Raw genomic sequence first — 14,622 nt, forward strand, 5'->3', positions numbered from 1 at the left:
CTTTTTTTTGAGACAGAATTTTGCTTTTTTGTCCAGGCTGGAGTAAAGTGGTGTGATCTTGGCTCACTACGACCTCCGCTTCGCAGGTTCAAGTGATTCTCCTGCCTCAGCCTCCTGAATAGCTAGGATTACAGGTGCATGCCACCATGCCCAGCTAATTTTTGTATTTTTAGTGGAGATGGGTTTTTGCCATGTTGGCTAGGCTGGTCTTGAACTCTTGACCTCAGGTGATCCATCAGCCTCAGCCTCCTAAAGTGCTAGGATTACAGGAATGAGCCACCACACCTGACCCAAACACTGATTTCAGTACCTAGACTTGCAAATAGCCAGAGTACAGTTTGGATGGAATGTATAGTTAGTGGTATATTAACATCATATTATGTGTTACTGTATAGCAGTAACAAGATTGTGAAGGAAGGGCAGGATGGAAGAGAATGAAGAGTAGTCCTCTATGAAGATGCAACAAACTGTTCTAGGTCCAGCCTAGCAATCTAATGTCCATGGAGTTAATAAATTACCAAATAAGCTAGGTTAAAGACCTATAATTGAAATAGTTCTGGATAGCTCTGGAGGCAGAGTCTGCTGCAAAGACTTTATTTAAACAGCTTAAGTCTGCTGTCAGCTGTGCAGTATGAGTAACTTTACAGGACCCCAGTCGTAGTGGTGTGGGATCTGCTAAGCCCAGGCCCTTTAATCTTGTTTTATAAAGCTGGAAGATAGGAATCTTCCCAGCTTGAGCTAATAGGTGAGACCCTCTAACTCATTTAGCCCCATTTCTGTTTTGTGCAGTGGTGACCCATGGTCTACCTTTAACAACCAAACAAGGCTTGATTTTAGCTAAGCTTATTTGAGGCAACAAGAGAAATTCAAGGTCTTCTTATTACAAAGAGAACTTCGGAGAATGTCTGCTCTCCCTACCACCCCTCCACCCTCCCCAGCTGTCTGATAGTACCTCATTCCTGCTTAAGGCTTTCCTGTCCCTGCTACAGTTCTTGTCAGTTAGATGCTGAGAAAATGGACCAGCTAAAGCTGGTTTGAAGTTGACCACTACTTCCTGCTACAGAAGGTCCCCAACTTACCAATGGTTTGACTTAATGATGGTTCAACTTAAGATTTTTCCACTTCATCATGGTACAATGGCAGTAGGATTTCAGTAAAAACCATCCTTCAAGTACTCACACAACCAGTGTTTTTCACTCTCAGTACAGTATTCAGTAAGTTACTTGAAATTTTAAGCACTTTATTACAAAACAGGCCTTTGTGTTAGATGATTTTGTCCAACCGTAGGCTAATGTTAAGTGTTCTGAGCACGTTTAAGGTGGGCTGAGCTAAACTGTGATGTTCAGTAGGTTGGACGGATGAATATTAAAGGCATTTGAACTTGAGACTTTCATCTTAACTGGGTTTATTGGGATATAACCCCATCGTAAGTCAAGGAGCAGCTATATTTGAAAAAGGGAAAATCTTGCCTTAAAACATCCAGGATGGAGTTATAAATAGTTCTCAATTAATGACAAATTGAAATGGAGTTATATAACCCTTCATCCTGTCCTGTGTCATTCTCAGCACCTATTTTCACTCACCCAGTCTCACAAGAGAGGCTCTATAACAGCTGTGCCTAGGGTTAAACCAAAGAGATGACTGGCAACTTTCCAATCCAGAATAGCAATGTAATGCCAACAGAAAGAATAAGAGAAGCTGGCAGTCTGTATAGTACCAAGGGTAGAGATGTAGGTAAAAATCTCTGCAAATTTAACCAGATTCTGAGAAGCAGAGTAGTTATAACAAGTGCAGTTACTGTGATTCCATTCATAAGTAATTTGAAAACTCAATTTAAATTAATACATGTCTTTCCAAAGCATGCCCACAGGGAAGGAGCAGTTTTCATGTTCTGTTGACTCCAGGGAGGTTCCCATGAAATGCATCACCAATCCTAGAGTCCGTGCACATTGTTAGCTCTGTTGTGCAAAAACATGAATTAAAGTTTAAAAGATCATAGAAGTGAAACCATGTACTGAAGACTACCGCAGGGGCCTTGTCAGGGGAAATATATGCAAAATATTATATCTAGTTTGTTGTAGAATTAAAATTAATAGGAAAATGTTTTACAGGAGCCAGTTGCCATAACAGTTCCTCTAAGGATGACTGAGGTATGAGCAGTTAGTGTGCATTTTAAGCTCTACTAATGTGTCTTCCTCTGATGGCTGGAGAAATATGATGTCTCAAATACTATATATGAATATTCTAAAATCCAAGGCTTTTTTTATATAGAAAACCCCCAACACCTCAGACACCTGACTATATTTTGGAAGAGGAGTCTAACCATGTTTCGGGGAGGCCACCACATCTAAAAAAAATCATCGTGTTTTGGTCCTGCTGGGGAACTGTCAGCCATTGGGGCTGCCCTCCAGTGGAACAGTTTGCTAAACAACTCATTGGCCAGATTTATATACGAACAGGGTGACATGTAAGTAACCAGTCTCTACTCAGTGGATTATCCTACCCAGATCTCCCATTCTAATGGAGGTTTCCTCAGCACCAGTAACACATAAGGGAGTTTTAGACAATGAATGAAAGTACAGGAGACAGAGTGGCAGTTGGAGTCAGGCTGTTAATAGAGGAATAAGTCATTTGAATCCAGCAAGAGATTTTGAGTCATAGAGGTAGGAAACTACGAAGTTAAGAGCATTATCAGTGTGACCTGAGCCCAGTCATTTAGTTAAGTTTCTTCCAGGAATGATTATGAACTAAACCTCTTCATGATAGGATCCTCTGCTTTACTAAAGAAAGGCATAAAATTCATCAATGTTTCAGTACCCCCAGGGACTTTAAAGACATGAACAAGAAATTTTAAAAGCCCTTTCCTTCCCTTAAAATCTGCCCAGTTCCAGGAGAATTGAACCCCAGAGGCGGAGGTTGCAATGAGCTGAGACTGTACCGCTGCACTCCAGCCTAGGCAACAGAGTGAGGCTACCTCTCAAAAAAAAAAAAAAAAAATCTGCCTAGTTCAGGACCTATTTAAAAGAATTACCTAGAGGCACTTGTACTTCCAGCCAAAATAGAGACAGAAACTGAATTACCATCCCACCTTAAAACAACTTTAAAAAATAAACACATAAACCTCATAAAATAGCAGTTTTCAAGATATTTTTCATCAGACAACAAAGGACAGTAATCCTGAGAGTTTAGGAATAGTTTTCCCATCATGCTATCTTAAGATAGTTTCTAGTCATGGTGCAGAGAAAAAGGTTTCCTAAGTTGAAGAGATGGAACTGAGAGTCCAAAGAGACGGCTAGAGGCAGCTAGAATTAACAGAACAGAGGACAAAAGAAAAGAGAGCTCCAAAAAGAAGAAACAGAGATCTACAGACCCCTTGAACATTCACCACTGTATTAATCAGTGTATGCGTATGTGGAAATCACGGAAGGTGGAGGAAAGAAAAATGTGAAAGGATTGTAGGGGACAGTACCTGTTTCCAAAAGCCTGATGGGAAAAACTTAACAATTCATTTTGCATTGGGTAGAGTACTCATAAAAATCTTGACTCAGTGATAGGGAATAATTACCCTGAACAGAGCACTGCTTCAGACCCACCTAATCATGGAAACAAAATATAAATTAAAGCCAGGTATCTAACAGCATCCCTGATCAAAGCTCAAAATTAATAGGAATAAAAAAAAATTTAGATAGGATAAAATTCACAGTGTCTAGTATACATGCAGAGACGATCAGATAGGCAAAAAACAAGGAAAACATGACCCAGGATGAGGAAAATAGTCAAAACTGGCCCATAACTGACATAGATGTTAAAATTAGCAAAGTACATCAAAACAGATATAATTGTATTAGATACATGGAGGTTATTTTTATTTTTATTTTTTGAGGCAGAATCGCTGTGTCATCCAGGCTGGAGTGCAGTGGCATGATCTCAGCTCACTGCAACCTCCGCCTCCCGAGTTCAAGAGATTCTGAATGCCTCAGCTTCCCAAGTAGCTGGGACTATAGGTATACACCACCACACCTGGCTAATTTTTGTATTTTCAGTAGAGACAGGGTTTCACCGTGTGGGCCAGGCTGGTCTCTAACTCCTGGCCTCAAGTGATCCACCCACTTCAGCCTCCCAAAGTGCTGGGATTATAGTTGGGAACCACTGTGCCTGGCCAATACATGGAGATTATGAAGAAGACCCAAATTAAACTTTCAGAAATGAAGACAACAATTTCTGAGATGAAAAATACACTGGATGGGATTAACAGAAATTAGACATTGCAAAAGAAAAGATTGGTTAACGTGAAGGCACAGCAATAGAAATTATCCAAAATGAAGTACAGAAAATAATAATTTTTTTAAACATGAAAAGAGCATAATGGAGCTATCATTGAATATCAGAGAGAAACCTTCGGTGGCCTGTACTATATGGGTAATTGGAATCCCTGGAAGAGGAAAAGAAAGGGAGGGACAGAACAATATTTGAAGAAATAAAGACCAAGTTTTTTTCTAAATTTGCTAAGTATAATCTGCAGAATCATGAAGTTTAATGAACCCCAAGCACAAGAATCATGAAGAAAACTACACCAAGACACATCATAATCAGTAGCTCAAAATGAGTGGTAAAAGGAAACCCTCAAGGCGGCCATCAGTGGCAAGAGAGCGTGTTAGGAACAGAGGAGGAAAGTTGAGGATGATGTCAGATTTCTCACTGAAAATACAAGCGAAAAGTCATTGTACCAGGAGCTTTAAAGTACAGGGAGAAAAAACTGTCACTGTAAAATTCTGTAGCAAAAATCGCTTTTAAAAATGAAGGCAAAATAAAGATATTTCCATGTCATACACTACCTGAAAGAATTCATCACCAGCTATCTTTTTTTTTTTTTTTTTTTATCACCAGCTATCTTACGCTTTAAAAAATTGTTAAAGGAAGTCTTTTGAGCAGAATGAAAATGGTATCAGTTTGAAATCTGTATTTACACAAAGGAATTAAGATCATCAGAAATGACAAATGCATTGATAAAAGTTTTTTCTTGTTACTTACAGCTGTATAAAAGATAATTGACTGGAGCTGGGGCACAGTGGTATGTGTCTGTAATCCCAGCTACTTCGCAGGTTGAAGCAGGATTGGACTGCTCAAGTCTAGATGTTTGAGACCATCCTGGGTAGCATAGCAAGACATGAATGAATGAATGATAGATAATTGACAGCATAAACAAAAACAATACATTGTGCGGTTTATAAGATAACATGTAAGAGTTAAATGCATGGCCACAATACCACAAAGGTTGAGGGAGGGAAATAAGTATAAACTCTTGTAAGGTGTTTATACTATACATGAATGTTGCAATGTAACTAGAAGGTAGACTGTGTTAAAGATGTATGCTACAAACCCTACAGCAGCCACTAAACTTAAAGAGCAAAGTGTTGTAGCTGATAGGACAACAAAAGAGATCAAATCGGATCGTAAAAAGTACTATATTCATCCAGAAGTCAGATTAAGGGGAAATAAAATAGGACAAAGTAGGAAGCGAATAGTGAGATGATAGTCTCAAACCTAATTGTATCATTAATCACATTCAATGAAATTGGTCTACACCTCAATTTAAAGCAATAATTGTGAGATTGAATAAAAAGCAAGACCCAGATATATGCTGCTTATAAAAAAAAAACACACTATAAATATAAATCCAAAAATGGTTAATTCCTGGTTGTCTAGTGGTTACAATTTTTTTTAAATGTTAAAAGATTGGGAAAAGAGATATGCTGCTTTCACTCATCCACAGAAAGCTGGAATGGCTGTGTTAATATGAGACAAAGCAATTTTTTTTTTTTTTTTTTTTTTTTTTTTTTTTTTGAGACGGAGTTTCACTCTTGTTACCCAGGCTGGAGTGCAATGGCGCGATCTCGGCTCACCGCAACCTCCGCCTCCTGGGTTAAGGCAATTCTCCTGCCTCAGCCTCCTGAGTAGCTGGGATTACAGGCACGTGCCACCATGCCCAGCTAATCTTTTGTATTTTTAGTAGAGACGGGGTTTCACCATGTTGACCAGGATGGTCTCGATCCCTTGATCTCATGATCCACCCGCCTCAGCCTCCCAAAGTGCTGGGATTGCAGGCTTGAGCCACCACGCCCGGCCTAACAAAGCAACTTTCAGAGTAAGGAAGACTACTACAGACAGGAAGGTTATTTTGTAATGACAAAGGGGTCAATTAAGCAAAAGAACATAACAATCATAAATGTTTATGTATCTAATAAAAGATCTTCAAAATACATGAAGCAAAAGCCAAGAGAACTCCAAGGAGAAATAAATCCACAAAATATAGCTGACACCACTCTCAATAATTGATAGAGTAAGTAGGCAGAAAATCAGCAAAGATACAGTGGATTTCAACAATACTGTTAATCAATTTGACCTAATTGACATTTATAGAACATTCCATCCAACAACAGAACACACATTCTTCTCAAGTATATGTGGAATATTTACTAATACAGACCATATCTGGGGGAATGAAACAAATCTCAATAATTTAAAAGGATTCAAGTATGAAATCTGATCTGCAGTAGCTCAGGCTGCCGTGAAATAACTGTAGACTGGGTAGCTTAAACAACAAATTTATTTTTTTCAGAGTTATGGAGATTGGAATTCTCAGGTCAAGGTGTCAGCACGGTTAGATTCTGTTTTCCAAGGTGGCTGCACCAGTATTCCTTCCCACCAGAAGTATATGAAGGTTCCAGTTTTACATCTTTGCCAACACCTAGTTATCTGACTTTGTTATTATAGCCATTTTGCTGTGTGTGAAGTAGTTTCTCATGGTGGGTTTTTTGTTTGTTTGTTTTTTGAGACATTGTCTCACTTTGTTACCCAAGCTGGAGTGCAGTGGCACCATTAGCCTTGACCTCCTGGGCTCCAGTGATCCTCCCACCTCAGCTTCCTGAGTGGCTGAGACTATAGTCACGTGCCATCACACCCAGCTAATTTTTTTGTTTTTTATAGTGACAGCGTCTCACTGTGTTGTCCACCTGGTCTCAAGTGATCCTCTTGCCTCAGCCTCTCAAAAGTGCTGGGGTTCCAGGCACTGCTCCCAGCCAGTTTCTCATGGTTTTGATTTGTACTTCCCTGACGACTAACGATGTTCAACGTTTTTTCATGGGCTCATTGGCTACTTGTGTATCTTCTTTGAATAAATGTCTCTTCAGATCCTTTAAAATCAAGTTGTCTTTTTAATATTGAGGTGTAAGAGTTCTTCATATATCCTAGATAACAAGTCCCTTATCAGAGATATGATTTGAAAATATTTTCTCCTGTTCTGTGGGTTGTCTTTTTACTTTTTTGATAGTGTCCTTTGAAGCACGTAAGTTTTTAAAGTTTTTCTGTTTTTTACTCATGTTTTTGGCATCATATCTAATAATTCACTCCAAATCCAACGTCACAAAGATTTGCCATGTGTTTTTAGCTAAAAGTTGTATAGTTTTAGAATTCCGTTCCTCTGTCATACCAGCCACATTTCAGTGATCACATGAGGTGGCTGATGTCCAGAACACTGGTCAGTGCAGATATAGACCATCTTTACAGAAAGTTCTTTTGCACACTCAAACACAAATCCCTTCTTTACAGGAACACATGCAGAAAATCAGCTATGGACTTGGACAGATAGTTCACACAAAAAAATAAATGAGCAAGTTTCTGTACACAAAGCTGTTTGCTGGTTAAGGAATTCTAAATCAAAGTGACATGCCATTTTTAGTTCCCCAGATTGACAGTGACTACTTCCTTCAGGTCTTGACTCCGAAGTCACTGTCTTTGAGGCCTTCCTGCCCATCCTTTTAAAATTTCAAACCCTTACTCCTGCATTTTCTACTTTTTTCCTTAGCACCTGCCATGGACACACTATGTATTTAACTTAAACTTTTCTTGTCTATTATGTCTGCACCCTTAATTATAAAATCCAGTCCGGTGTTTGCTATTTATTGTCCCTCTATTAGCTAGAACAATTCCAGATATAGAAGAAACTCAAATTTTTGTTACTGAATCACAGCTGACAGAGTATAGGGAAATGAATGCTCTCATACACTGCTGAGAGAGTAAATTGATGCAGCCTTTTTGGAATCAGTTTTGTGGTATGTAAAAGTCTCAATATGTGCTTGCCCTTTGACCAACATTTCTCCTTTTAGGTTTTTAACATAAGGAAGTAATTAAAGATACGATATGCTCAGAAATAAGAGAAAGATTCAGCTGCATTGGAATGCTTTCATCTGCAGTCGGGAAAACTCTTGAACCGACACACTGGAAAGACATCAGATTGTTTTTTAAAATGTGACGAGCTATTTTTCAGAATTGTGCAAAAGAGATCTTCTTTCCTAATTCCTTAGCATTTAAAAAATATTGTTATATCATGACTTTTCTGACCTACTTCTTCTTAAGCTACAACTTAACTGTAACATTTTTTTCCACAGGTCCCTTAATATGGACTTCGAAAATCAAGATAAGGAGAAAGACAGTAATAGTTCTTCGGGGTCTTTCAATGGCAACAGCACCAATAATAGTAAGACATTTTACGTTATTTAACCTCTATACATGTAGTTAATTTGGTTATTTCTATGCCTCCAGTTAATGATTTACTGGGTGCAAGGATTTATGCTGGGTATTAAAAAATCATTGAGTTATATTTAAAATGAGTGAATTTGATGGTATATAATCATAAGTCAATAGCATTAATAGAAAACGTTTGATGCTTATGGAAAGATATGAATTTGAATCAACTCGATTCGATAACATTAATACATTTATATTAATATCTACCATGTCCTTGACATTCTATTAGATATTTTGAAAGATACAAAAGTACAAGAGCAATTCTTGCCAAGATGTTTTTAAAAAAGTGCCAAGATAGCGATGGCAGATACCTCTTCACCTCCTATATCTGGGGCAATTACTTTTTTTCACTGACCCTCACCATGGCCTCAGAATCCTTCTCAACAAGCAGCTATTATCAGAGGGTCAGAGGAAGCTCTACAGATGAAATCATTTTGACATCCATGTAGAAAGAACATAAAGAGATGGGCAAGTGAGGTGAGCAGGAATGGATCAAATAAGTTCTCTACAAGAAAAGGTGGGTTTGACTTAGTGAAAAGGTGTGGTTTGGTGGTGAAGTGGTCATTTCAGGTGTGGGGAGCATGTAACAAGCACAGAGATCATGACCTATTTAGAACAGGGTAAGGGAGAGCAAATGCTAGAGATCTAATAAAAACGTAGATCCAGTATTAATTGGAGGACCATGGATGCTACACTGAAAAGAGATCACTTACTACGTATCTTAGTTTCTCCAGTTATTATAGTGCGCTGTTAACCAAGTTGTATTTGCCCAGTTTTCACTGGGCACAGGCCCAGGCACATGTGTTTCATTGTCCCTAGCAGTGCCAAAGTGGCCATGATAAAGACAGTAGGTAGAATCATTTAAATATAACAAGTGTTTTCCTAAATTTATGACATGGATCCTTGTATGAGATAAAATTCCATACCAGTAGTTATTACCAATGCTAGGAACCACATAAAACCCAGTGCAAACTCTGATTTTTAGATTAAATTATTACATAGCAGCTTACCTTCTATCAGCATTTTAAGCCAAATCACTTTATACTCCTGAAACCCTATTTAAAAGTCCTGTATTATATAGCACATATGCAAGTGATGTACTTAAACCAGATTATAAATATGCTGTACATTGCATCACAGAAACCTAAAAGAAATCTACCTATGTTATTATATCTAAGTTTACTCTCAAAAAAAAAAAAAAAAAGGTAAATGGTTGTATCAGTCCATACAGTAGAAGTTACCTGGTAGCATAAGCTTTTTTATTTCTTGTTCATGGAGCAGAGTCTAAAGAATGGTAGAATACTTACTTTTTAAATGGTCTTTTTCTTTTTTCTTTTGTTTTCTGAGATGGAGTCTCATTCTGTCTCCCAGGCTGAAGCGCAGTGGTACAGTCTCTGCTCACTGCAACCTCCACCTCCCAGGTTCAAGCAATTGTCTTACCTCAGCCTCCCAAGTATCTGGGATTATAGGCTCCCACCAACATACCTGGCTAACATTTTTAGTAAAGATGGGGTTTTACCATGTTGGCCAAGGTGGTCTTTAACTCCTGACCTCAAGTGATCCTCCAGCCTTGGCCTCCCAAAGTGCTGGAATTACAGGCATGAGCTGCTGCACCTGGCCTGAATGGTATTTTTCTTAACTCTACCAGCTATGTTGTACTAAATTATCCTTGACAACATTTCTTCAGCGCCTGCTCTGTGCAGTGGATACCAGTATAAGGACAGATTTACATAGAATGCAAAATTCACTTTCACAAAGAAAAACATAATACTAAGGGGGCTGACCAGTACTTGATTAGGGAATATAACATTATTCCAGATTGAATGGATGACATGGAAAATAGGATGCATTTATCAGGAATCAAAGAAATAACAACAGCCAGAAAGATGAACAGAGAAACAGGTATAGTTGCTAAAGAGATGGAAGTCCTGAACGATTAACAGTGTAGAACAGGCCGGGCGCGGTGGCTCAAGCCTGTAATCCCAGCACTTTGGGAGGCTGAGGCAGGTGGATCACGAGGTCAAGAGATCGAGACCATCCTGGTCAACATGGTGAAACCCTGTCTCTACTAAAAATACAAAAAACTAGCTGGGCGTGGTGGCGCGTGCCTGTAATCCCAGCTCCTCAGGAGGCTGAGGCAGGAGAATTGCCTGAACCCAGGAGGCGGAGGTCGTGGTGAGCCGAGATCGCGCCATTGCACTCCAGCCTGGGCAACAAGAGCAGAACACTTGGGGAGAAGGTTTTAAGAAAAAGGAAGTTTAATTTTAGTGTTAAGATTTTGTCAAGAGTGTTTCAGACTGACTGAAGGAGACAGTAATCAGACAGAAGCTTTTAAAAGATTGTAGTTGCTCACTCCTAAAATAATAAAAAACAAGGAATTTGTAGAGAGACAGGAGAGTAGGAAAAGTTGTAGGTGTAGGCTGGCATCATTGGTGGGTGTGCAGGGGTGAAGGGTTACTACTCTATGATTAGATTACATGCCTTGAATATGTCAGAAATGATTAGACTGTCCTTGGTTATAATAGGAGCTAGAAGAAGGAGAAGCATTAAATGAGATTCAACAGAGGGTTAAATGGGCCATGTGACTCTTGCCCCAAAAAATCAGAACTTAAAAATGGAGGAATCAGTTTGTAATTGAATGTTTCTCCCTGCAGGGTGCCCTAAGGTATTTGACCAAAAGCCTGGGTAATTATTACTTCAAATTATGATAATGTTGCAGCTGTCTGGGCAACTCGAAACACATGGAAGTAAGAGGAAGAGTCGATCAGGCCTGCCAGGTGCAGTGGCACTTGTTAGGTAGAAAGGGCCCATTCCCCATGCCCGGGACCCACATCCAGCGGACCGCCTCCGGAGCCCATCCCCTCTTGCCACATGGCTCTTCCTTCTTCTTTGTTTAACCTCCACCAATCACTCCGTAACACCTCACCTGTACTCCCCACCTTAGCCCGCCAAAGCTAAGCCAATCCCTGCACTCCACAATACTCCCCCTTCGCCCATGCCCAACCGCCACCAATCACTTCACAACACCTTGCCTAAACAGGCCGCCGCCCCTATAAAAACCCTCTCCGGCAGCTGCTGGGTGCAGCTCTTCCCTCTCCCGCTCGAGTTGCCTGCAAACCCCAATAAACCTGGACTCGGCTTAACAACTCCTCGCTCTCATTTGCTTTGGGAAGGGTCTCTGCGGGTCACACAGCACTCAACTCATTAGAAAGCAGAAAAATAAAAGTTCAGACAATAATGAAAGAGCACTACATGCCCACCAGAATAGCTAAAGTTAAAGCCCTTGACCATATCAAGTGCTGATGAGGACGCACAGCAACAACGAAGAACACTGTGGCGCCACTGGAGAGCATGAGTTAGTGCAGTCGCTTCGTAAGGCAGTTTGATGTTCCCTACTGAAGGTGACAGTGTAAACACCCTTGGACCCAGTGTCACTCCTAGTTAGATATCCAACAGATACAGTCACATGTACATCAGGTCATGTGTAAGAGTGCATAGAACAGCATTATCTGTAATAACCAAAAAATTGGAAACAACTCAAATGTCGACCATAGAATGGCTGAATTGTAATGTATTATATAGTGCCAACAAGTGAACTGCTGTAGCTGCATGTAACAGCATGGGTCATTCTCACAGATAACGTTGAGTGAAAGAAGCCAGACACAAAAAAATGCTACCTAACTCTGTATATAAAACTTAGAAAACAGGCAAAATAGTCTGTAAGGATGCATGTGTGGGTAGAAAACACACATCATAAAAGACAGGATAGCAGTTCCTTTCAGGAGAAAGAGAGTAGTGATTGAGACGGACACAAAGGAAGATTTCTGGAGTTGGTCTGTTTCTTGGCTGAAGTGGTATTAAATATGTAGTAATTCACTGAACTCTACATTTTTGTGCTTTTCTGGGGGTGATATTTCACAATAAAAAAGGTGAGAAAGAAAGTGACAGGAGTGGAGGTGGAGAGCGGGAGTTCCCGCCAGGTCCTGTGATTTCCCCTAACCTTGTTGTAATTTTACTTTTGTATCTGCCCCAAGAAGTCAATATAGACATTTATTTTCCTGTGGCACATCAGTCCTTCATTTAAGTAATATTAAGTGGAATTTTAAAAAGAAGCCATATACACCCACCCCCCAATTATCTGACCCCTCAAAGCCCTTTACTAAACTTCAGTTATAATTTATTTGCATTATAAAGATTGATGGAGATTTATAGTTGGGATTCTCATCGTTAGCAGAGATATACATCTTAATCTCCCTTCTTGAATTGTAAACTTGATGAGATCTGGAAGTGACTTTTTTTCTTTTAATCTCTCCTGTCGCTTACTATGTAATAGGTGTTCAGCAAGTATTTAGTCCAAAGCATGCTTCTTACATGGAGGTGCAAAATCAGTAATTTTCTTAACAATTATTGGTTTATTGCTCAGTGTCTTTTCCATGCCAGACATACATTTAGCCTGTAGCCGTGTTCACTGAATGTTGAAAATGATGTTGCCTTACGTTCCCGAGCCTATTTCCTATGTTGATTTTGGCTTTAAAGATAATGCAACTGCGCTTGCATACGGCCTCCCAATTACCTGTTTTGCTTTGCTCAGTTTTGCTTTGTTTTTAAGTCACTGGAGTTTGGCTAAGGTTTCTAATTAATTACCTCCTTCCCCTTCAAGATCTTTATCTCCAGAACTTTAGGAAGTGCAGTACCGAAGTCATGGACATTGTTTTAGGTAGCATATTGTCAGGAACTAAAGGTGCTTTGCTTACCCTTTGACATTGCCTCCTGGTTCAAAAATCTGTAGTTTAAGGGAAAAAAATCTTTGCATTCTGTCTAATATTCTAGAAAGGTTCTTTTCAGTTTTGCATTTAATTGCAGACTGAACTTTTAAAATTTAGCTTTACTATAAACAAGTGCATTTCATATACCTGACCACTACAGTCTTTATTCTAGCTAGCCATTTAACTTTTCTGTTCATACTTCGAGCAGTATAATCTGTCTGTAAACTCCATGATGCTTTGCACCCTTGACAGTCATTTATTTGAGAAATGATTAATTTCTGTAGTGACAGGCACTGAAAATCTGTGGCTTCCTCTAGCAGTTATTTAAACTACTGTAGAGCACTTAAATTTAAAAACTCTTGAGGTGAAATTTAGTCAGCGATTTCATAGAATTTTGTCTAATGAATGTACTCCCCAAAGTGATCCATGGGCTAAGCCAAATGAGTTTGACTGCAGTCAGGACAGACTGCTTCCAAGATCATTTCTGTTTGTGATGATACATAGTTCACTTTTCCTAAATTGAATTTCCCTCTTCCTAAGTGAATTACTTCACTGATCTACCTAGCTATTGAGAAGCAATTTTGTTTTGTAGATAATAGTTCATTAAAACCCCTAAATAGCTCTTTTGGGGACAGGCAAATTTAAATACCTAAGAGAAGTTTTATTGGTTGATCATTGCAACCCTTTGTGTCTTGCTATATTTATCCTGGTTGCATGTTTTATTTGTAGCCTTAATGAAGAGACTTTTCCTTTTTTTTTTTTTTTTTTTTGCCTTGGACTTCTGGGCTCAAGTGATCTTCCCACTTCAGCCTCCCAGTAGCAAGATACTACACCCAAGTAATTTTTTAAATTTTTTATAGAGATAGGGTCTCTTTATTTTGCCCAGGCTGGTCTTGAACTACTGGCCTCAAATTGTCCTCCTGCCTCAGCCTCTCAAAGTGCTGGGAACACAGGCATGAGTCCCTGTGCCCAGCCTTTTCCTTCTATTATTTCATTATATTAGATCATATGAAGATTTATTTGATTCCTTTTGTGTACTTTTATAACATATCAGTAGAGCGAATTTGGAAGTGGGACAAGGTAAAACTGGTACTTTTTTTTTCAGTCAGTGGTGATAAGTTTGTCATGTTTTCCTTCTCTACCAAAAATACTCTATTAATAGTTCTCACTCCTGGATTCAAAATATAGTTTTGTGAGGAGTTTTTAGCTGGGCCTAACCCCTGTGATTTCATTTAATTTGTCTGGGATTGAACCTGGGCTTTTTAATTTT

General features: G+C 39.2%; 1 protein-coding gene across 1 annotated transcript in view; it reads left to right on the top strand.

Moving 5' to 3' along the window:
• Positions 1-14,622, top strand: part of SPPL3 (signal peptide peptidase like 3) — a 152,121-nt gene that overhangs the window by 115,373 nt on the left and 22,126 nt on the right. Inside the window, exon 3 of the mRNA XM_003932175.4 lies at positions 8,448-8,536. Coding sequence (XP_003932224.1) covers positions 8,448-8,536 — 89 coding nt within the window. The remainder of the gene's footprint in view (positions 1-8,447; positions 8,537-14,622) is intronic.

Source organism: Saimiri boliviensis, chromosome 7, assembly GCF_048565385.1.
Source record: "Saimiri boliviensis isolate mSaiBol1 chromosome 7, mSaiBol1.pri, whole genome shotgun sequence".
Taxonomy (NCBI): domain Eukaryota; kingdom Metazoa; phylum Chordata; class Mammalia; order Primates; family Cebidae; genus Saimiri; species Saimiri boliviensis.